Here is a 24,197-nt window from a genome sequence, read left to right on the forward strand (position 1 = left end):
ATACAGGTCAATTTCTATGTGACTTTTACAACGCGAGTCGTCCCTCTTATCGATGATGTAAGAATTATATTGGAATTAATCGTTATCTGGGTGCGATAACTTGACCCGTTCCCTATTTATTTATTATACTTATTTAAGCTATTCAATGATATTATTATATCAGCATATCATTACTACAGTATTTACCTACTAACACCGACAAAAAGTTACAGAAAATAGACTTAATTAGTAGGTACCTACCTAAGAATGGCTCATTTCTAAAATTATAAAATATTTAGGTTTCGAATTGATTACTTTAAGATTATAATTTACAATTTTAGTTAACGAATGTGGTTGGTGGTCGGTTTGTGAATCCATAATATAGATTACTCGTGCATTAATGTATTATGGAAATTGGAAACAGACCATAACATTGCCAAAAATTTTTTAATAACAATTTTGAATATTTTGCTTCAAAATGTCTGTTCTATTTAATCGATACGTACTCATATTAGGAAGAAATATCTTTCAGTAGTAGTATTCATATTTTGACATAGACTAGAATTTAATTGATTCACTAAATTTATCGTTATTTGTGGTTAAAGAGTAGAGGTTCTTTTACATGGATTTATATGGAAACGTCCACTATTTTGAGAAATAATCGTCACTTTCTACGTTTCTTTTTTTTTTTTTTTTTTATCATATATTATCTAATTTATAAATATTTTCAAGGCGGAGCATAGTTATCTCTATTGCTGTCGCTGCGTAATCGGTTACCTAATTTGATAAATATTTTTGTACCGAAATATAAATTATGCAAATTTTGGCAATAAATAGTTGCAAAAATTCATATTAACTGATAGTCACGAATTAAGATATACATATTACGGTATTCTTATTTATGGTGATGACTTGTACAATGTATATAGTGAATATCAATCGATGTAATAATTCATTTTTATGCCATTAAAAATTTTAATATTAGCATTAAAAATAAAATAAATGTAATGCACACAATACACATTAAACATTAATTAACATAATCATTGGTTAGGTGCCAGACAATAATTGTGTTGTGACTAATTCATTTCTGAGAAATATTGTAACATAACACTTTATAAAATGCCTGTTTGTTACAAACATAAGAAAAAAGTTGAAAAAATGTTCTTTCTGATGTAATTGTGTGCGTCTAAGCAATCATTTATAATTAAAATTAAATATTGAAATACAGTATAATAAAATAATTTAAAATAGTTATGATAACCGATAGTTATAAGTCGTTAGTAACTAAATAAGATAAAACTATTGGAGCAATAGAAAGCACATGTACATACAGGACATTAATTATAAAAAGGCTGGTGACCACTGGTCAAAGAACAGTGTTCTTACCGTCTTTTTGTATAGACGATCACAAGCAGATGTAAAAGACTACGCAGATTGGATATACAAGAAAACGTAAGTGTTAAAATTATTTATAGTTAAAATTAAATATATATTGAAAAGTTCTAATAAAGTTAATAAATGTACTTGAGTTAAGGAAGTCTTGTAATTATTTAATATATATTGGTCACCTTACTACATATTCAGAACATTCACTACAGCATCAATAGAGAAGTCGCTGTCAGGAAAAGAAAGGCGATATAATGATTTGCAATTAATTTAAAGACATATAATCGAACTCTGGTATTATATTAGGTCTTTTTAAATTATTACACTGAGTTGCCAATTGGTTGATAAAATTAATTAAAATCAGGGTAGATAATAGGATAATAATTGTATGTTGTTAATATCTACTGTGATTGAAACTAAGTAAATATTAATTAAATATATTTATTAAAACACGATAAAACATACTATTTAATATTAAAATCTAATTAGTAATTTTATGATGTGATGTATTATAATTAATTATATTTATCATATTGTAAACATAATTTATTTTAGCATCATTAAAATCTTTGTTGACCACTTGATTTACTATCATTGATTAAAAAAAACCAAAAAATGAACAGTTTACTAAAATAAAATATTTAAAAATTACATATTTATATTGTAAATAACTCCCTGTTTAATATAACCCTGTAATAAAATAACCGAATAATGTTATACATTTACATAAACAGCATATTTATAGTTAATGATAGTTAAAATTTTTTTTAAATTAGGTCCACAGTTTTCTGCAATTATTTTCTGACACATGAGATATTTGTTTAGTCAATTAAACATAAATATCATAATATAATACATGGAGGGATTTTCAGTCTAGATTTGAATTGAATGCATACAATTCAAATTGATATCCATGGTGGTTGATTGATTTCATGTATCGGTACATAGGTCATGTTTATTGGAAAAACAATAGGTAGTTCTGTCATCATGAGTTCAGTCATTTTAGAGTGTATTAAATGCCTAGAAAACAGTGTAATTCATGTATTATAAAATTATTATTATTATTAAGTTGAAATAAATACTTCAATAAATTGTAATAATGATAATACAGTTTATAACTTTAAAATGCAACTTATAGGTATATTATTTTTTTTTTCAAGGAAATAACTTACCCAGACTTTCCAACAAGGAAACCAGCTGGAATGTTGGCAGTCAAATCACTTTCATCATCAATCATGTGTATGTACGCCGTATCGTCATAAATGTTGTTATCTGTAATAACGATAGCTTTTGCTCCAGATATTTCTGATATCACGGTTTTCTTTAAGAAACTACAAACACTGTTTAAACAATTTTTTTTAAAATCATTCATTCAGTGTCATTAATCTACAACAAAATAAATATAATTACCCTCTTTTCACAAATGCAACATTTCCTTGAAGTTGCTTTGCATTTTTAGGCGTTTCGCAACCATGCTGAGGATCGACAAGAACCAATTTTGTTTTTTTAGTTGGAAACTTTTCTTTGTCCTTAATAAACAAAAAAATGCATACAATATCATGCTAATTTTATTCATTTCAACCCAAAATCTGGCTTAATAGTAAAATGTAATCAGTAATAACTTACAAAAGGGATACCAAAGCTTTTGGCCGGCCTTATGCGATATGTGTACTGTAGTTCCGGTGGATGCGATATCTCAAAAAATATATCACCTCCATATTCAAATTCTTTGACATCGACAATGGTCATGTCTCCATTCGTGACTGAAAAAAAAGAAAAAAAAGGTATAAAAAGGTACATCACTATGCCATTAAACGATTGTTACTGTCGATATTTATTTTATTTAGACAGCTAGACGCCGAAGAGCTTACAATAAATGTTGAAAATCGACAAGACGCACAGCAGCAAAGTGTTTACGATGAAGACCGCTCTTCGTATTAAAATCATTTTCGTTGCTACGGCACAACAACTAACACATTAGCGAACGGTTCGTCGGCGCACAACTCTAAATCGATCGCGTCCTTTACAGTGAGCATTTTGAACATATGTTAGCGTTTCATTTTCGGAGAGACGTTAATTAGGTATCATTATTCGGTATTCACAAAAAAAAAAAATTAACCGTTCGAACACTCCACAAATGAAATCTACACACGATACATGTAAACACGTTAAGATAATAAGATATGCTGCGTTAGTTATCACGTTTATCACTTTATCGAGGTTTACCATTTGATAACGTTATCTATATTTTATATTAATTTATTATACAGGTACATGTTATCTCTGTGGACAGTCACAGAAAAAATTGGCAAAACGATATCGGAAACATTTTGCCGTCTGCGCTCCAGATTCGATAAAATCATCAATGAAATGAGTTATTTCATTTGACTAATGAATATAACATCCGGTTCTACTGGTTCTAGTATCGTTAATGAGTGGTTTCTGTTAGCAAATCGAATATTATATAGAAATGTTTTATTTAGAATATTTAGATATTCACATTCAATTAAATATTTGAGCACAGTCAACATTGTATTTTCAATAGCTAGTTGACCGAAATTTGTAATTTGTACTTTTAATACATGTATCGGTTTTTAATTAGGTAGGTACTATGTTAGATATATAAACCATTAATTCATGGGTATAACATACATTTTGTACGAATCATTAGGTAAAATCAACTTTTAATTTTTCGAAAAATTATAAAAATTCATTAATAAATTACTACATGTGGATATTTTTATTGTTAACTTCTGGACAAAGTCTATTCCAGTCAATATGTCATTTACATATCGGTGTATCTAAATTGGTTCTAAGATTATTTTAAAATACAGATACATCAATACATGAGCACATATTATGCAGATATGGTAAAAATTGTGTTTTTTGTTTTAACATAGGTAATACTGTATGTTATGTTTTTATTGAATACTCCATTTATTTTATGTTTATCGAGGTAAAAATGTATAACAAATATTAGTTATGAAGTCAAACCAATAAACCTATTTATTTGATTTTTTTTTTTAATTTGTTCATTTATCTCTCTGTATAGGTATTTTTATTTAATTTTTGGCGTAAACTTTGTTAAAAATTTACCCATTTACTTTCTGTGATATTTTCTTGAATATTATAAAAAATTAAAAATAGTGACACCTTTTCTGAGAATACAGCAATGAAGTGGGTTTTATCCTTGTCCAATGTCCACCATCCGCTTATTAATGAAGCTACTATATTACGAGTATATAGTTTTATAAATTTATCCGCATTATCAGTACTCGAAAATGTATTTGGTTTTAATTTTAAAAGATTTTTGTTTTTTGTTGTCCTTATATAAAAGACGTTTGAATATATTTATTTTAATTTCAATATTCTTTTGATGATTGTTATTATAAATTAGAATTAAACTAAACGATTTGTTGTGTTAAATTCGTTTCTTACTCAATTTTTTATATTCTAGTTATTTTGTATTACATTCGATTATCTTCATGTTATAAATAATTATTACATAAGTGTCTAAGCGCGGTTTGGCTAGTGTGCAATCAGCTGTTTAAATACAATATCTAAATGTTTACCTAAAAGCTTAAAGTTTCTACGAATAATATATATTTTTGAATTAAAATACTATAATTAAAATCGTTAATCTCCGTTGAAATATCAAATTTCGTTCAAATTTGCTTTTTTAATGTATATAAAAACCAAAAATGTGATATATTTTTAAGAATTTAAAGTTTCAGTAAGAGTTATTAATGAAAATCCTTGTATTATAAAATGTTAGAAGTTTTAATTACAAAATAATTTGTAAACTTTTACGATTTTGACGAGATTTATCAATATTTAAACTATAAAATATTTTCTAATCAACAATGAGAAATTTTTTATTTTTTCAAAAATATGTATTAGATGCATTTGCATCCGGTTTTCAAGCAGATGCAATTTTTACAGATTTTGCAAAGGCCTTTGACAAAATAAGTCACCATATTCTTATAAATAAGCTATATTCTATCGGTATTCGTTACCCTTTTTTGTCTTGGTTGACCACATACTTAACAGAAAGCAAATTGTCAAATTAAAAAATTTTTACTCTGATCCTTTCAATATTCTTTCAGGAGGTGTTCTACTAGGATCTCACTCAGTTAGGTTCTCAGTAGAGATTTATACAGTATGAATTTTGTGAGAATTAATAATTTGGATTTGAGTGTGGGTCGAAGTAGATGGAGGCGGTTATTGAGGACTTTTCGTTGGTCTTAAAATATTGTGGGCCCAAGGTTATTATTTACTTTAAAACAAAAACATTTAAAAACTTACTTGATTACATAAGTGTCGTTAAATTATTCGTTAAGTTAAACTAACTGTAAATTGCGTTACCCAACATTGGTAAGGCGTAATTGGCCAGAAAAATAAAATTGTATCCGTTTTAAAAATATTATTATCCTTAGATACAGTACAGTTAAAAAAAGACATTTGCATCTTTTAAAAGTCACAATTATTTATGAAGCATGTAACTGTATTAAACATCTGAAAGTTCAAATTTCAGACACGAAAATTAAATTTATGTCGAAAACAACCGTGTATTGCCTTTATTCACAATGATTTAATTCAGTAGCTTGTAAAATAATCTACTAAATCTTTGTGAGAAAAAAAAAATCAAGATTAAGTTATTATATATATATTAAAAATTAATTAAAATATTAATTAATGAATAATCTTAGTTTCCAAGTTTTGGTTATCATTTTAAACGATTTATATATTCTTCATATGCATAGAGCCACATATAATTGCTTGAATAAGTGTCTGACATTTGCTCTGGACAAAAAAAAAAAAAAAAAAAAAAAAAAACAATAATAATTATGCTTATAATAATTGATATAGAGAATATAAACACGTAAATTATTTATGGTTTTTTTCGTAATTAATTGAAACTGAAAACAGCTACCTAACCTAACAAAATGGTTACAACGTTTATAGAGTAATATAGATAATACAATGAGGAGACTGACGAAGACATTTGAAATGTAGAAGTTATCACTGTTAGTAAAACATTTTTTTTTTCATCATTAGTTAATATATATACAAAATTATTAATGAGTACTGCATTAATCTATGGAACATTGAATGGCCAAAGTTTATGGAAAACTAAATGAAAAAAAATAAAAAATTCAGTTAAAAATTACAGGTCAAACTTCTTTATAAGGAAAAAATTAAACCTTTGATATACCAATCGTTCGATTTTTACAGTATAAATGGCAGTAGATTATGTCAAAATTTTACTTTGCCAAAAATTAATTTCACATAGATACCTGAAAATATTATATTTGAGACAATTGGAAAATATTTAGATGTTAATAACATTAAAGTCAACACTTAAACATAAAAATAAAATATTCATATTTTAACCTGATCTCAGTTTAGTTTAAAATTTAAAAAATATTCTTACTCTCCTCTTTAAATGTCTTGTAATCGTTTGCATATTCTGGAAAAAATTAAATATGACACACATTTTTGAAGTCACAATTATTTATAACCAGTGTGTTTGTTTTAGACATTTGTAAATTAAAATAGTATAAACAATAATTATAATTTTGTTGAATATTGAAAATAATAGTTTATTATCGTTTCTCGTTTAGTCGTCTATAAATGATTTAATCAAAGAATTTAAAAAACAAATATTTTTAACAGGTAGTTTATATTAATATTATTCGTAGCTTATAATTTTATTTTCAATAGAATTTTTCTCCGTAGTAAATAAATGAATAAAATAAAATGTTTAAATACCACATGTTAAAAATAATTTCTTCTAAATTATTTGTATTAAGAAATATTTTAATAAATATTTATTAACGTTATTGTGATAAATTGTAATTTGTCTATTATATCATGATTACCAGCGATTATCGGAATATCTACCTTCACATAATAAAACTTTTATATATTTTTTTTGAAACTAATATAATTTAATTAATGTGTGGTACTTAAATTAAACTACAATTTTAATAATATATGTGTAAACACATATACTTATGTTTTGTTTTTTTAAGCTAAACATTCTACAAAGTTACATATTCCAACACAATATTCTTGATGACTAGATATCTTTTCATAATTATAATTTATAAGTACACATTGATACACATATTATACACCCTCTCCCTACTGATGAACACTAACACTTATTGGTCAGTCTCAGTGACTTTGTCCTCTTAGATCGAATTCGTATACACGGATCGGTCGTGAGTAATAATTATTGTTCAATCCAAGCTGGCACCAATTCTGGTAATCTTGATATGATCTTATAATTTAAAATATATATTAAAAACTGTCTGCTATGGAAACTGTTGGGTCCAGGTATTTTTTCCATTTGTTAAAGGACGTTTAAAAAAATTACAATAGATTTTTATCATCTCGTATTTGAATTTATTTATTATTACATATTTACATTATACCTACTTTTTATAATATTTTAAAATTTTATTACAAACCGTTCGTAAGGTCTTTCAATGTTTTTAATTCTTTGCTGCCATTTGTGTTTTTTGAATTATCCATACCTAGAATTTTGAGTTTTACTTAATTTTTTTAGTAGTTATACGACACTGGAGGAAAGAAGGATGAACTGGAGATTTGGACATTCACTTTAATCGGAGTAATTGACAGTGTCAATGAAATAATAAATCCAATATTTAATATATTGCATGACTCTCAAGCGCTAATTGTGGATAACATTAATAGAATTCAAACACCTATCTCATGTAAATATTCAAAAATCTATTTTACAAAAAATAATATTTAAATATATTTTTACAAACTATTATTCATAATCAATTGGATGTATTAGATAACAACAATAGTTTACTTATGTATGAGTTATACTTTCATTACACATAGTACAATTTATTAATAGGTACCTCCTTTATTATTTATAAGTAAAAACATAAATACAAATATTTAAATTTAACTCTCATTTTATGTAATAGATTTATAGAATAATTCATATTTCTATGTAGGTTTTTGTATTTAAATCTTATATGGTTTATTATACATACCCTGGTTAGCTATAGTGAAATTCTTATCATGATCTGCTTTACCTAAAAAAATGCTCAGTATAGTTCTATGTGCTGGCAGTTATTAAACATATATAATATTTTTTAGTTATAATATTCATAGTGAAGTATACAAACCATTGAATCCAGCTTTTGCTAATTTATCTGGTACATTATAATTAAATATTTAAATTATAAATATATTAATATAATTATTTAATCCCATAAATTAATTTTTTATCATAAAACGATAAATAATGATAACAATAACTCAATCGTTTGTAATAATTAGTAATTTATTCATACTCGATTATTAAAAACTGAGCATTATTTTGCAATTATCTGTATTTTTATTTTACTGCCAGCTCCATTAAGTACTAATGTCTAAAAATAATTTGACTTCAGTTATAAAAATAAAACTAGAATTTAAATTAATGTTTATTAAAAAAAAAAAAACTTCGAAGATAAATCTCAATCATTAGATTTTTCTTTAAGTTGTAGGTACATGCTATTTAAATAAATAAACAATTGCTTGAATAAACATAATTATGAACATGGTTTGGTACCAAATTATTTTCTCAACTATGTAATTTCTATGAATGCTTTAGTTGTAGAAAAATATTTATTTTTACTTGAAATAAAAATACTTGAAATTAGGTTAACTTAAATCAAGGGACCAAGGTCAAGTCTTAGATTGGTTAGGAATCGGCAAACAACTTTTTAATTTGTTGGGCTCTTTAGATTTTCGTCTTATTTTTGTTATACCATTTAGACCGTTCCCAAAATATTTATCTCTCCTTCATAGTTTTCATTATTTTTATAAATAAAAATGATTCTATTAGTTTACCCTGTCGTATATTTATTTTTAATAAAAACACAAAAATATTTTACTCCATTTCAAAAATTGAGTATTGTTTTATATTTCAAGAAGTTCATGTCAAATTGATTTAATGGTATAAATTTTGAAGTCACCCCGTAACATAAGTATATTTAATGTAAAACTACGTGATTTTTTGGACTGGTGAAGCATTGGTTTACAACTATAGTCTTGATAGACTATCATTGGACCGCGTGAACTAGGTAAAATATTTGGGTTTCTATATGGTTTCTGTATGTACCTTTCATTAACTTCCATCTTCATATCCAAAATATAGTCCATAATTCGTTTCGTGTTCTTGGTTGTATATAGTGGTACACAAAGAAGCTGTGTAAAGCAAATTGCTTTTTTGCACTTTTTAAAACCTTAATTATGACGTTTTATCTTAGAATGCGTCACCTTACATTACACCCGATAATCAGAACATTAATCAGATTTAAAATAGATTTCTAAGCATTTCAGTGTATACCTTAAGAAGTTCTCATTCTCTCTCCTATCAGTGTGGACAAGTTTTGTAGACTTTAGTACTATACTTTTTGAAAAATGGTGTATGAATCCAAGAAAACACTTTAATTTAAAGCCATTCAAAGTTTACTTAAAAAAAAAAAAAAAATTAAAATATCTAATAGCAATTACCATATATAGGTTCTAAAAACAAAATAAAAAATTGAAATTGATCAAACGTCTTTGTAATATAAGTAAAAAAAAAAAAAATAAGCGATATTAAAATTATTAAATATAAATAATACTAAATTGTATTAAATTAACAATTACTTAAAAGGTCCCTTGAAACGCCATTATAATTATTCACATCAGTTTTTGGCATAAACATACAATCGGAAGTATAATAAAATGTTAAAGTAATTATAAATAATCTATACTTAGAAGATAGTATTTCCATTATTTAGGTATATAATATAAGCTATAAATATTAAAAATACACTATGCAATTAACGTTTACGAAAGAATAATGAAAAATAATACTTCGTTGGTTAATGTACAAGGAAAATAAAATTAAAACAACGATAGTTATAATACCAAATGAATAAATATTGTAACTCAAAATACATATTGCGACTGTGTAAATTGAAAAACTGGGATAGTTTAGACAATTGCTTTACTATATCTAAAATTTAACCTAACCATGTTATTAGATGAGTCATCGTAATTTATTATAGTGCTTGATAACTTCAGAAATAAAAAATTATGAAATATTTTGACATTTTAATACAATTTTTTTAAAAGATTCTACTACAATGGTATGTGTACTTTTGAAAAAAATTTAATAAACCTTGTGTTTTATAACGCAAGGGCTTAAAAAATAAAAAACAAAAATGAAATGAGTATATCAACTAAAACATCACAACACGCACGTGTAATAATCAACTATTATTCTGCTAAAAATAAAAATAACAGTTGAATTAATTTTTGTCGAAAATATTGTATTTTAAAATGTCATTGTGTGAACAAAAAAAAAAAAAATAAAAAAACATACTTATAAACTTGGTAGAAATTTGATTGAGAATGGTTATTGTTGTCAATATCTTTTTGACTAATACGGGTGTAAACCCTTGGTTTTTTTAATTCTATGTAACGTTGCCAAATATACAAGTATTAGCCTAAAAATTAAGATTTTGATTTTAATGATCATTTATTTTTGTTTCAGATAACATATAACTAATAACAATGATGGTCTATAATCATATATATGTATTTAGATAAATGAAACGATAACAAATTGCTTTTAATGATAATAACCGAAGTATTATACTCATTACACTTAGTACACCAGTACATAGTTTCCATTTTCCCGTGTTATGCGTTGTATGTACAAAATATTTGATGTTTGTATTTCAATAAAATGGAAAATAACTAAAACTGAAGACGTACGGCTAATATCCTCTGAACGTGTTGGACATTGTTTTAAAACCCCACAAATACAGATTTATTAGATGGTAAAAATATAGTCTTTAGTAGTGCACATCATGCACCAGCAATAAATGAATAGCGAGTTTAATAATAGAAGGTAAAAATCAGGGTACAAATCCGATAACTGTTAGAGAAGTTTTGAGTGAGCACTTTCGTTCTACGATAGCTGTTTCAAAAATTGAACGTCAGGTATTACGGGAAAAAATTTTACGAGCAGAGCCTTACAATCAGTTTCTACCAGACTAGTAAAATTATTCGTGCAAAATTTATGAAAGACATTAGCTCTTTAGTTTTTCAACATCAAGTTATAAAATCTGCCCCAAAAGCGATTTACTGCGAAAAAAAAATATAACCCGCTTTACTCATGATTTTTATTGAGGTTGTTATTGAACTTCAAAATAGGAAAATGGATGATGTTTTTAAATATAAAGGTCAACAATTTATTTGTGTACATTATAATAAGCATTTAATTTTTATTAAGATTTAAGAAAATCTAAATTTTATGGTTAATTGCAGAACTTTTTTGGTTGACGAAACTTTTGATTATGCACAAAATAACTTTTTATAAGTGGACATCAAACATTGTTATCAAAATAGATACTATATTCCATTAGTTTTATTTTTCTTGGAAAATAAAGCTAAAAAATTTAAATCAACATATGGAACTATCTAAAGAATTTGTGCTTAATAACTACGTCTAAAGTTGTAGAAATTAAATAATTACATTTAAATTTTGAAATCAGCTCAAATGAAGCCCGAATTTGAAGCATTTCTTGGTGTTATGATATTTGAGTGCCGTTTTCCTTTAAATTAAGTTTATTGACGTAAAGTAAGACATTATATTAAATAAATGTAAATATTATTTTTTTTTTTTTTAATAGTTTATTTTTAGATAATTGAAGACGAAATTTAAAAAAATACATATAAAGACGACAATAGTAAATTAGTGAGTTTAGTAATAGGTTGAAAATGTTTTTTGGATTCCCATTTTTGCATCATTTAGAAGTGGAAGATGGTTTAATAGAGCTAGTGGAATTATGTCCATTAAGGTCATAGTTTCATAAGGTCAAAAGGTCATAGTTTTGCAGGTTATATTTTAAAAATATATGCATAGAACCAAATTGTTTATTTCTTCCAGATATGTGAGAAAAAGAACCATCTGAACATATACTAGGTAAATTATTATTAAAATGTTGAACATTTTAGAAAATATTCATGGTTTTTTTTTAGAACTACTAATGCCATAGAATGTTTTCTTCTAAGTTTTAACAGCCAACTTTATCGCATGAATTTACCTATCTTTGCGATTGCGATGATACAAACATTACTGGAAACTCGACAGAATCATTAAAACTTAATACTATTCAAAAGAGTACTGTTCAAAACATATCAAAAGTTGTATAAAAAATTTTTTTGAAAAACAATACAATCGTATAATGAGTAGCTACTGTTAAAATACATATTCAAAAAAAAAAAAAAATCTAATAAAATATTTAAAATTTGCGGAAAATCCACATTGGGGGGGTTAAAATATAACTCATTGTTTTTATCTGTATTGTTTAATAATTATTTTAATTTTTGTATAATTTTGTGTTATAATTTATTTATGAGTTTTTAAATTTAAATGAGAAATATAACTGATTTTTTATATCATATATAAAAATTCTCTTTCAGATGTTTGATTAAAACCAACATTTTCCTAATTTAAAATGTATCTAATAACTTTTATGACTATTGTATAATTTTTATAATTTTTCAATTCATTTCCCATCACATACATTTTATAGATTTATAAAACGTTGTATATAATAGGGATATGGTTATATTGATTAAAATCGTAAATTATAATATTATTGTGAGTGTAGTTGTTGTAATGCACTTAGTATTTATGTCTATTTAAATGCGAGCTGCAGATGTGCACAAATGAATGGTACCACTGATTACAAAAATGAAAAACACGATGAATTTTTGCACAGGAATTTTTTTACTTAAAAAATAATTTTAAACTATTTTTATAAAATCTATTTGTTCACATGTTTGCATCAAATGTTTGGTTTCGTCGACACATTTGTCTTGAACAATAATTGTTTTTATTTTTTCATGAATTACCTATACATAAGCAATTTTATATACGATTTTTCGAAAATAAAAAAATTGTACCAAGTGAACAGAATAATTGAATAATCCAAAAATTCAAATCATTTATTAAAAATTGTATTACTATTTTTGTTTAATATAATAATTTTATTGTAAAAGCAATTAGATTGCGTTTGAAATAGATAATAACAGATATTATGAATTATGAGATTATGATTATAACATTTATTATATTATATGTAATAATATATGAATATACTGTGTATTTATCAATTTTAATAAAATCAAAAATAGTTATTATTGCTCATTTACAGTTATTCAAAATAAATTTGAATTATTAAAATAGAAAGGTTAGTGGGTACCTACCACTCTGCTGTTCACTATTATAAGTTCGTTAAATTTGAATTTAATTGTATAATATCATTACAGTATATGAAAAAAGGTTGTGAGCGGAAACGGTCTATTAGTCTATTTTATCAAGTGATATGTTTGTTAAATGTAGCTTATTAAAGTAATTTATTTTACTTTTAGTATTATAGTAGGATGAAATAATTTTTCCGAAAATATTAAATTTATCATATTATTGTTTATTAGTATTTAATTATTTTAATAATATTTATTTGTAGTATATCATATCAACTTATATAACTCAATATTTAATAATATATTTCTGTAAATTCCGTAAAACAGTAAAAATAGATTAAAAATGATATTATGAATAGTGAAATGTTTACAGGATTTTTAATTTTAATTGTAAATGCAGATAAAATAAAAAAAATTGCCATTATATTTTTAATATTTTAATAAAGTTATAAAGGTAGAAGAACGATTTACGTGGAATATGAATGTATTCAATGTATAAATTTTTGAACATTTTTTTTTCGGTAATTTTTGATATAAAAACTAAAAAAATTCAAATATTTCTCATGCCTATAATTAGCTCAAATAGAGTCAATTCTTGTGAAATTTCGTATAACATTTTAATTCAAGTTTTATTAATAAATAATAAAATCGTTTTTGTATACACATCGCTGTTACAGTGACTCACTCGATCTCTATATTGTACAGCAGAGCGATACCTATCTGCTCACCTTTTTTGTATAAAATATTATTTCGTCCTGTAAGTTTGCATAATTTTAACATAGATAATATACTCATCTTTAAATTTTATTGCGAGTCAATGTACTTTAAATGGCCTAAACGTTAACAATTAAATATTGGTTTCGCTGAGGCGAAAAACGCAAACTTATGTTGTAGCTACGTTAATTATATTGCACATCCCGCACTCAGATGTAAACGGTTTTAGCGTTTTACATAATATAACGTTTTAGATTTTAATTATTATCACCTAATATTCTAATGCAATAATGCATACATTTACGCATTTTAATATAATTTTTAGGATTATTATTGTTAACATTTTTTTTGTTTTTGCTCTTATATTTACTGTATTATGTTTAATGATAATGAGTATTTGAGTAGGTACATATTTTAATGTTATAATAGGCTTTGTGTCGACAATAATTAACGAATACGTTCATTGTTTTCTCATTTTCTCACGACAATTTTAATTGTCAATAAATTATCGGTAATTGACAATAATTATTTTCAAAGTTAGATAATAGATTAATTCATTATAATATTCTAATAAGTTAAAAGTACAAAACTGGAACTCTGTTGAACCTCAACAGTGACGTGTTATGGGTTAGTAAGACGGAATCAAAATTGGTAATATACATTTCGTTCGGCAGAATCCGTTTTATGTTGTTAGCTTTTATATTGGACTAAATTTACCTATTACCAAACTTAAAGGTAAGAATAATATCCAGGTCATCTCATCATAAGACATAAACTTTTATTGCCGTTATAATTTTAAAACGAATTATAGTTATATAAAATATTATAACTTTAAAATTCTCACAACTCACTTTCAAATTATGACAATAATAAAAACCTATGCGATGGCTAAGATAATATTATCTTTACCTTTTGATGATAGGTAAGTTTACTTTAATATTAAAGATAGCAACATGAAATGGAGATTTGGCTGAACGCAAATTTGCTGTGTTGTATCTATGTATGTATGACGGAAACATCACACGCGGGCGTGGCCCGTAGCGTCCTTTTATATCAACATATTTTTTACAAACAGGTATTTATTCATAAATGAGTGTTGTCAATAAAACTTATGTTAGACATTTTGATGAATTTGATGAAATTTTCTTATTTAATTTGAATTGACGTGTTTTTTCACCGACTTAAATTTATGTAAGCATAAAACACTTCCTGGAAGGTTTTATTAATTGTGATTATTTCATGATAATTAAAAATTGTTTATGGATATTTAAACGTGTGCGTTGCAGTTCAAATTTTTATTGGTATATACATTTATCCAAATATGTCTTTTTCATCGAAGATAAATATTAGATAACTTAAACAATATTTATCTCGGTAAAATAGTACACATGAAGTTATTCAGTGGCATATTTATGGGGGTGGGAGATCAAGGGGATAAATCCTCCCCCCATAGGCTGTATACAGTATACACACGAATAATTATAGTCATTATATTATTTAAAAAATTATTATTATTATTTTTTTTTATCAATAATTGATTAAATTTGCAAGAATTAATATATTATAATATATTGTACAATATTCTCATTGGTATTTTCATTTATAAAGTCATATCCTCCTCCCATGACAAAAACCTAAAAACGTCACTGAAATTATTATCTACATAATCTTGTAATTGAAATTTTTCATCTAAAATAATAAACGTTATCAATAATTAATGAGTTTAATAGCATTTGAAGATATTTTTCTATAATGTTTTTAATTTTTTGTTCAAAATTAAATGTTCTTTTGTTTTAATTCTTCCCCTTACTTCGGCCTCAAATTGTGTACATACCGATGACTTATCTTTAATTAAAACAAAATGGTTTTCGTGACGTAGTGGTATTGCCATTTACCACATAAATAATATTTATCATAATATTATGTTTCTTGTAAAGAAATTAACTTTATATGTTTATAATACAATTTAGAATATATAATCATATTCATGTTGTTATTATTATTAATTATTATTATCTGTTTTCTACAAATTTTTTCCATTTACAATCGGGAACCTGTTTTCAAGCTACAGCGATAGAAAACACATACAGACGTACTAAAATCATATTAGTCGACCGGTTTTGAACAAAGCAAATTGGAGGTGGGATTTGCAACTGCTGATGAGCATAATATGAATGTTAATAATTTATCAAATTACCTTATTTTATTAGTATCTCTTTTGGCGTTCTACTGATCGCTCGTTCATTGTTCATACCTATCGTACAAGGTACAAATCAATTAAGTCAGACTAACTACGCTTGATTATTGTGGTAGGTGGCAGTTTATTCAACAATAAACACAAACGTCAGAACAATAGAAGTCGTCAACAAATCAATAGGTAATAACTGTACACTTTTTTTCTTGTAAACTATTTGTAAGGGCTTTTTATTTCTACACAAATTAATTTTTCTATAATATTATTTAAAAATATAAATAACTAGTATTACTATAATATAACTTTAATTTACTTTTTTGCTTATCAAATTAATTTTACCTTGAAATCGTGACCTAGACCTTCAGTATCGATTCTCACTATTTTAATAAATAACTTGCAGGTATAAATCAGAGGCGTAATTTAACTTTTTTGGAGACGGCGTTTTGTATAGCTGGTAAATTATTATAAAAATGAAAAATATATAATCCCCTCCACTTCATAGTTTTTTTGTAGTTAATAGGTATCTGCTGGTGTCTACCAATCGAGTTTTTATTTTATTATATTATATATTTAAGTAATGTAACCACTAAGTAGAATCTACTAGTGGTGATTGTAAATTTGTAATACATTTATTTTTCTCGAAAACAATTTTTAAACCATTTTAACATTAAATAAATAAATTTTGTCCCGCTATTCGTTAGGTTATTAATGAAGGCAATACTATTTTGTCATAAAATTTTACTAGAAAATTTGTGAATTGAAGTTTAATTTATATAAATACTTATACGTAAGTATTTTTTATGTGTATCTACCTAATTAAATAAACTAAAAATGAAATTAATTAATTTTAATTCAACTTTAATAAAATTATAGATATTTGATTTTATTTGTAATAAATATTAAGTAATAAACTGTATAGATGGATAATAAATACTTAGTATTGATTATTTTTAAGATACCTTCTTTTAATTTTTAAGTGACGTAAATAATAAAATTAAAATTATAAGTAGTATCTGAAAAGCTTGTAAAATACAATACCATACACGTGACTAAATGATACCAATGGTAGGTAGGCAAATTTCGAAAAAAATTATTTTTAAATAAAATTGGAAAAAAGTTATTAACAAACATAACCGGTGATGTATCACGTACCTTAATGTTAATTAATTATTATTTTTTCATATTAGTTTATTGTTTTTTACTATATGGTCGATAAGATATCTATAAATTAATCTATACAATTTGGAAAATTATAGTAATTAATTTCTTATACGTCATTATGCTATGATTGGTAGGTAAATTTCAATTTTTTAATACGTCACGTGGCATATCCGTATGTATTTTAATTAAAGTAATATGAATAATATAACGAACAAATTGCAATTTAATTTTGTTGCCATTTTTATATTATTATGTTTTTGTATAACCAAATTCATTACCTATCATGGTATACTTTTAAAATTTTTAGGGTAGATTAAAAATATTATATTTCATTATCTCCATTTAGAAGGTTGTTCAATAAAACCAGGAAGCAAATACAAATATTAAAATAATAATAATTGTTATTTTATATACAAAAATTAATTTACATATATATATATATATATATATATATAAGACTATAAGTCATTGATTGATTTTATGTGTATATTATTGACGATTGGTAATCATCAATGGTACCTAATCAGTTTGACCTATTGTAATGCTGTTAGGACACTATTTTTAGCCTTATATATTTATATTGTTTAATTATATAGGTATAAATGATACTAAATTAATGAAAAACATTATAGGGATTACACAGCTGACGCGAAGTCTTGGCCGCGTATATTTTATATTGTAAACATAGATTGCCTTCGATCAGAAGTAATCAATGTCCATGAATATATTTATCACGTAATAACAGTCAGAAGTGCAACATAATCAAGAAGTAATCACCGAAGGTAATAGTTATACATTACACTTTAACACAGATTATTGTATGTTATAAATGTATTCAATTTTGTTTTATATTTTTATATTTAGGCACACGGTTAGATTTTCTTTATTGAACATGGACAAATGTAAATTTATTATTTGTATAGTATTCGTGTTCACTCAGGAGATTGGTAGAAGAGTGGAGGCACAATCCAATAATGGTGAGTTTTACTTCTTAGTTGCATAATATTATTGTTTATTAATTTATTTTTATAAAAGGCAATGCGTGTGTGGTTGTAGTTTATACAGTCAAAAAATACTTGATCAATTTTAACGAAAACTTAAGTGATTTTTCTTAGAGATACTAGAGCATTGTAGAGATAAGTTTTCACATCTATTAAGTGGTGCTGAGGGGTTTTTTTATAATTTTTTTGAATACATGCCATTTAAGCAATTACACGTCTTGTTAACAATAATTACATGTGTTGTATTTTAAAATTATTTATTTTTACGGTCGGAGTTACGTTCAAACTTATTAGCGCATGCAGTTATTATACTTAAATCAAATGTCGTAACGCGTTAAATGTAATTCAATGGATTGTTCACCAGTTTCGGATTTAATCTAAAACATGCTAGCTTTGTAATAATAGTAATTATAGTATCATTATTTTGAGTAAAGTATGATAAATTAAACAATAAAATACATTAGACTATTAAAGAAAAAAAGAGGTATAAAGGGCTATAGTCTTTTTAAAATTCAAATTATTATTTATAAATCAATAAAAATACTTAAATGTCAATATTTTTTAAAGATTCGAAGAATTTTTGAGTTATTTATGTAATTTTTTTAAATTATTAGTTAAATTGTTACGTAATTTAAATTTTTATTTAATTGATTATTAGGTTTAAGAACCTAGGGTTAACATTTTGTTATTCTAACTAGTAACTAGAAGCAAAACAGTTTTCATTAGTTACCTAAATATCTGAAGATATTATTTAAATTTGTTAAATTTTATCAACGTTTAAATTCAAAAAAAAAAAAAAAAAAAAATGATGCAATAATATATTCTCTTGATGAGCTTAATAGTTAGCTTTATGGAAAACCTCGGAGTAACCTCTTTCTTTGTGAATATACTAATTTCACCGTGTTAATTTTAAAGATAGAATCAAAAATAATGGGGACTTAGGTAACCACTAATTACTCTACTTTATTATAGGTGTCGACCGTACTTTGTGATTGAGTAAATCATTGTAATTTATGTGTTATACTCGAATTCAACAAAGGAGGTCTGTTAGTCTATATTATTATGTATATTTTATTCATTTTAGTTAAATTATAGTAATTTCAAAAATATTATTTATAAAGACTGAATACTTTTTGTCATTTAATATATTATTAATTTCTATACTCATAAACGATTCAACTAAAATAAATATTTGGATTAATTTTAAGTGATGTAAAGGTACTGCAAACCTATTTACATCTTTTAACTATATGTGGTATGTTGATATCGAATTAATAGTTCTTTACGATTATTATTGTATTTCGAATATTATTTCAGGTTCTTTAAGCTGATGAAAAAGTAAACTTTACCATTTTTAAACAATTATAAGTTAACTATAATTATTATTATTAAGTAAACATCCTTAATTAAATAATAATAAGTATTGAAAGCTCGTTGAATTTAAGCAATTTTACCATTACTTATTTGTTATGATAAAAATATTATTGTATGAATAATATACTTTATTGTTTGTATTTTTAGAATGTTTTACGCCAGATGATCTCAACGGATCTTGTATCAACATAAAATCATGTCCACCGTTACGAACATTATTAGAAACTCAAAGAAAAAATTCTACTATTGTCAACTTTCTTAGAAATTCCATGTGTGGATATGAGGGTAAAGATCCAAAGGTATGTTGTCCATTGGATAGAGAGCCTTCCAACCAGCCTGATACTACTCAAAGGATGACTACTTCAAGACCTGATTCGTCCGGATCAACAGTTTACGAAACAGTTTCGTCGATCAAATTGCCTTCTCAAAAGACTTGTGGTCGGTCAAATTCTAGTCACGTTCGAATAGTTGGAGGAAATCCTGCTGAATTAGGTATACGTTTGAAAAAAATTTAATTGTTTTTAATTTTTGTAAAATTCTACAAAATATATAGTGGTTTTTATTAAATTTATTAAATTACTTGTAGAATTAAAAATATTGATTTTTCAATACGTATTTAGGTGCTTGGCCCTGGATGACAGCACTTGGGTATCGAGATCTCAATAGACCAAATTCCGATTATCAGTGGTTGTGTGGAGGTACTTTGGTATCAGAAAGATACGTAATAACCGCTGCTCACTGCACTGTCGGTATTGGAAATCGAAAATTGTAAGTGTTTTTAATAATGTGCTCTTCTAGTCTATAAATTAGTTTAAAATTCTTTCTTTTTGTTTGCATAATTTGACTTGGTGATAAGTATCATATTACGATTATAATATTTTAATGACGAGAGTATAATATGTTAAAAAAAGAAAGATTTTATATAGGCATTTGGTGGATTTGATATTACTCACATGAAAATGTATTTACTATTGCTGTTCATGTCAAAATACACACGTTGACAAGTATTTACTGATATAAATATCTTATAATTTTTACGTGTGGCCATTGATTAGATTATTTTGTATTACAAAGAAAACACCGACTAAACTTTGTGATATACTGTTTCATCAGTTACCCTATTATCACTTTGTATTCAGATTAAAAGTGTTAGTATGTTTGGGTAATACATGTGTTTTTTATCGTCATTTCTATGTAAAAAATTAAAAACTCTTTTAAGCAAATACCTTTAAATGTTTCATTAAAAAATATGTTCTATAAGTGAATATTTTAATTATAAACGTTCATTTTTTTGAAATATTTTTACGTAATTCATTACACTTTTTTTTAAACAATATAACTATTTTATTTTTTAACTGATATTTTTTCCATTAAAAAAAAAAAAAAAAAATTAAAAATAAAGACTTAAAGTACTTACAAATTTTCAGTTATGAGTTGAGCAATGAGATTGATTTTACAATGATGTGTTTTTTATTTTTATGTTTTTCATCACTTTTAAGGGCAGTGTAAGGAAAAATGCTTCAAGTTACAATTCTAAGTGTGGTTTTTAGAAGAAAATTAGATTTTGTTAGTACTTTAGAGCATCAAATATAAACTATACTTAGTACTTTTGAAATAACTGAAGAAAAACATTAAGAAAAAGATAAACCTTCAAGCAAAATCAAGATTTAAAATTTTTAATTATTTTAGTTTTTTCTATTTATATTATACTGTTGAACTGATCGCCGAATCAAAAAGCATAGAAATTGTATTTTAACGATTTTTCATATGTTTTCATTATAATTATTTAAAAATAATTAACAAATATAGTTATTCTTTTTATTTTTAAGTCGTCTAAAGTTTAAATTCAAATTGTATACAAAAATTAAATCGAGTTATTTTTCAATGAAGAGGTACAATTACCTAACATTTACTGTATAGTATCTTCAGTTACCTACTTATTCATTTCATATTTCTTTTTTTCTGAGTATTTAAATATTAAATTTCGAACGATTAACAAGTAGTTTAAAATAGTTACTTGATTTTAAACACGATTACAACAAATAAAATATATTCACTATTCAGAATAAATAAATTTCAAGCAGTGAATTGATTCTATGATCTAATATTATAAATAGTATCAATGTTTAATTGTAGACTATTTTTAAAGGTATTTTTATAAACTGATAATAAAAATTTTTTATGATTAATAATATCAAATATTGTAGCTTTAAACCATTTATTTTTTCAGAGCTGTTGCACATTTAGGTGATTTGAACTTAGATCCTTCCGTGGATGATGGATCTCAACCAATAGATATTCCAATTTCACGTGTAATGACACATGAACGGTATAACGCACAAGAATACACTAATGACATTGCATTATTAAAATTAGAAAATAGTGTTAGATTCAATCGTAAGTATTTTCAATATTTACTAATTATTTAGGTAATATTTAAGAAAATATATTTTTTAATACTGTATCATATATACTCTGCCAACGTCGACCCCTCTGACGGCCGTCTCCTTTGCATTTTTTAATTTAATATTAATTGTAACTTTTAAATATATAAAACGCACTAAATATGTTTTACTAGTATATATTATACATTTATACATACACGTTGAGTGTATTTATTTATTTAAGACGTATCTGTATTATAAATATGTACAGGGACATAGATATTATCATTCAGCCATCAAAAATATATTTTATAAATATTGTTGTCTTTATTTACAAATACTTAGGTTCTCTTGTCTTTAGTACCTATGTATTAGTATATTACATAAAATTTACTTAATAAATCATATATTACTTATAGTATATTCTTATTTTTTTTTAGAATATATTCAACCTATTTGTTTACCCATCTTGTCGCATCATAGAGCTAACAAGTTAGTTAAATCTGTACCGTTTGTTGCTGGATGGGGTGCCACGTCATTTCGTAAGTAAATAAATATATACATACAGAAAAAATTTAAAGTATACTCGTATTATAAATATTTTGATACATTGTGTTTTATTTATACTATATTTATTGTGTAGGGGGACCTAGTTCTACTGCTTTAATGGAAATTCAGATACCTGTGTTAGATAATACAGAGTGTAAACGAGCATTTGCTAACAAAAAAGCCGTTATCGATGACAGAGTTTTATGTGCTGGATTTTTAACAGGAGGAAAAGACGCTTGTCAGGTACTGATTAAAATCATTTTATTATGTTGTACTATGTATCTGTTATATATTTTTAATTTCTATGGTTATTTAGGGAGATTCCGGAGGTCCCTTGATGTGGCCAAGTGGTAATCAATATTATTTAGTGGGTGTTGTGTCTTTTGGATTTAAATGTGCTGAACCAGGTTATCCAGGTGTATATTCTAGGGTGTCATCATTTGTTGAATGGATCGCAGATAATATAAACTATAGTTAAATTTAATTAAAATTTATGTTGCTTAATATGTATTTTACTTAAGAACGAAACGAATAACAGACAACTCCGTGCAATCGATTATTTTTTTTATACTTTTACAATACATTTATAATTATTCAGATAACTATTTAATATTAATCTTAATTGTTATAAAAAATGTATTTAGTAATTAAAAATTATATTATTTGTATTCAAATTATAAATTATTATTATCTTGGAATATAATGTTAAACACAAGTTTTTTACGTTAAAATGAAATGAATATCTCTTACTTATATTATTTACTATGATAAATTGGGGTTTGTGATTTATTGATTTTGGTATTTAAGTGAAATAATTTATTCTTATATATATTTATTAGTATTTACTAGTTGATAATACTTAAATACTCTGTAACTGATATTGTGTTAAATGGAAAAATAGCTAATGCAAAATGAATACAATTTTCATGAGTAATCGGTTCTATCAAAATTCATATTTTTATTTGATGTCTATGTATTTGTTAAGAAGCAGATACTAAAGAGTAAAGAGTTAAATAGGTACATACGACTTTACGAGTAAACAGAGTAATGTTTGTCTTAAGCGCTGTGAACTGTGGTAAAAAAAAAAACTTATTTTAATCAAATGGGAATCTACTTTTTTATTGTAAATTATTATGCAATTTATTTTTTTTA

At 25.0% G+C, this 24,197-nt stretch overlaps 2 protein-coding genes across 3 annotated transcripts; one reads left to right on the forward strand and one right to left on the reverse strand.

The window, feature by feature from the left end:
• Positions 1–2,008: 2,008 nt before the first annotated feature.
• Positions 2,009–3,545, reverse strand: LOC112594045 (PRADC1-like protein). The gene is made up of 5 exons (XM_025338647.1): positions 3,240–3,545; positions 2,995–3,131; positions 2,779–2,897; positions 2,541–2,708; positions 2,009–2,388 (listed from the first exon to the last, which is right to left on the reverse strand). Exons 1-5 carry the CDS (start codon positions 3,313–3,315, stop codon positions 2,268–2,270), a joined length of 621 nt encoding a protein of 206 aa, XP_025194432.1. The 5' UTR covers positions 3,316–3,545; the 3' UTR covers positions 2,009–2,267.
• Positions 3,546–16,592: 13,047 nt separating this feature from the next.
• On the forward strand, positions 16,593–23,650 carry LOC112594005 (venom protease-like). Of its 2 annotated transcripts, XM_025338593.1 has the most exons (10): positions 16,593–16,759; positions 16,977–17,030; positions 18,370–18,519; positions 18,602–18,714; positions 20,260–20,604; positions 20,733–20,880; positions 22,343–22,509; positions 22,937–23,038; positions 23,140–23,288; positions 23,362–23,650. In XM_025338593.1, exons 4-10 carry the CDS (start codon positions 18,630–18,632, stop codon positions 23,521–23,523), a joined length of 1,158 nt encoding a protein of 385 aa, XP_025194378.1. In that variant the 5' UTR covers positions 16,593–16,759; positions 16,977–17,030; positions 18,370–18,519; positions 18,602–18,629; the 3' UTR covers positions 23,524–23,650. The 2 variants fall into 2 exon arrangements, with proteins under 2 accessions (XP_025194378.1, XP_025194377.1); XM_025338592.1 differs by lacking the exon at positions 16,977–17,030.
• The last annotated feature ends 547 nt before the right edge of the window (positions 23,651–24,197 follow it).

Source organism: Melanaphis sacchari, unplaced genomic scaffold, assembly GCF_002803265.2.
Source record: "Melanaphis sacchari strain LSU unplaced genomic scaffold, SCAv2.0 Contig21_pilon_pilon, whole genome shotgun sequence".
Taxonomy (NCBI): Eukaryota; Metazoa; Arthropoda; class Insecta; order Hemiptera; family Aphididae; genus Melanaphis; species Melanaphis sacchari.

What these genes read in the sequence shown, in the direction of transcription:
- LOC112594005 (XM_025338593.1), top strand. Translation starts at nt 18,630, where the DNA reads ATGGACAAATGTAAATTTATTATTTGTATAGTATTCGTGTTCACTCAG. An exon ending in ATGGGGTGCCACGTCATTTC is followed by an intron (nt 23,039 to 23,139) that starts GTAAGTAAATAA and finishes TTTATTGTGTAG; the next exon opens with GGGGACCTAGTTCTACTGCT. An exon ending in GAGGAAAAGACGCTTGTCAG is followed by an intron (nt 23,289 to 23,361) that starts GTACTGATTAAA and finishes ATGGTTATTTAG; the next exon opens with GGAGATTCCGGAGGTCCCTT.
- LOC112594045 (XM_025338647.1), bottom strand. Translation starts at nt 3,315, where the DNA reads ATGATTTTAATACGAAGAGCGGTCTTCATCGTAAACACTTTGCTGCTG. An exon ending in GTCGATTTTCAACATTTATT is followed by an intron (nt 3,132 to 3,239) that starts GTAAGCTCTTCG and finishes CTTTTTTTTCAG; the next exon opens with TCACGAATGGAGACATGACC. An exon ending in AAAGCTTTGGTATCCCTTTT is followed by an intron (nt 2,898 to 2,994) that starts GTAAGTTATTAC and finishes TTGTTTATTAAG; the next exon opens with GACAAAGAAAAGTTTCCAAC.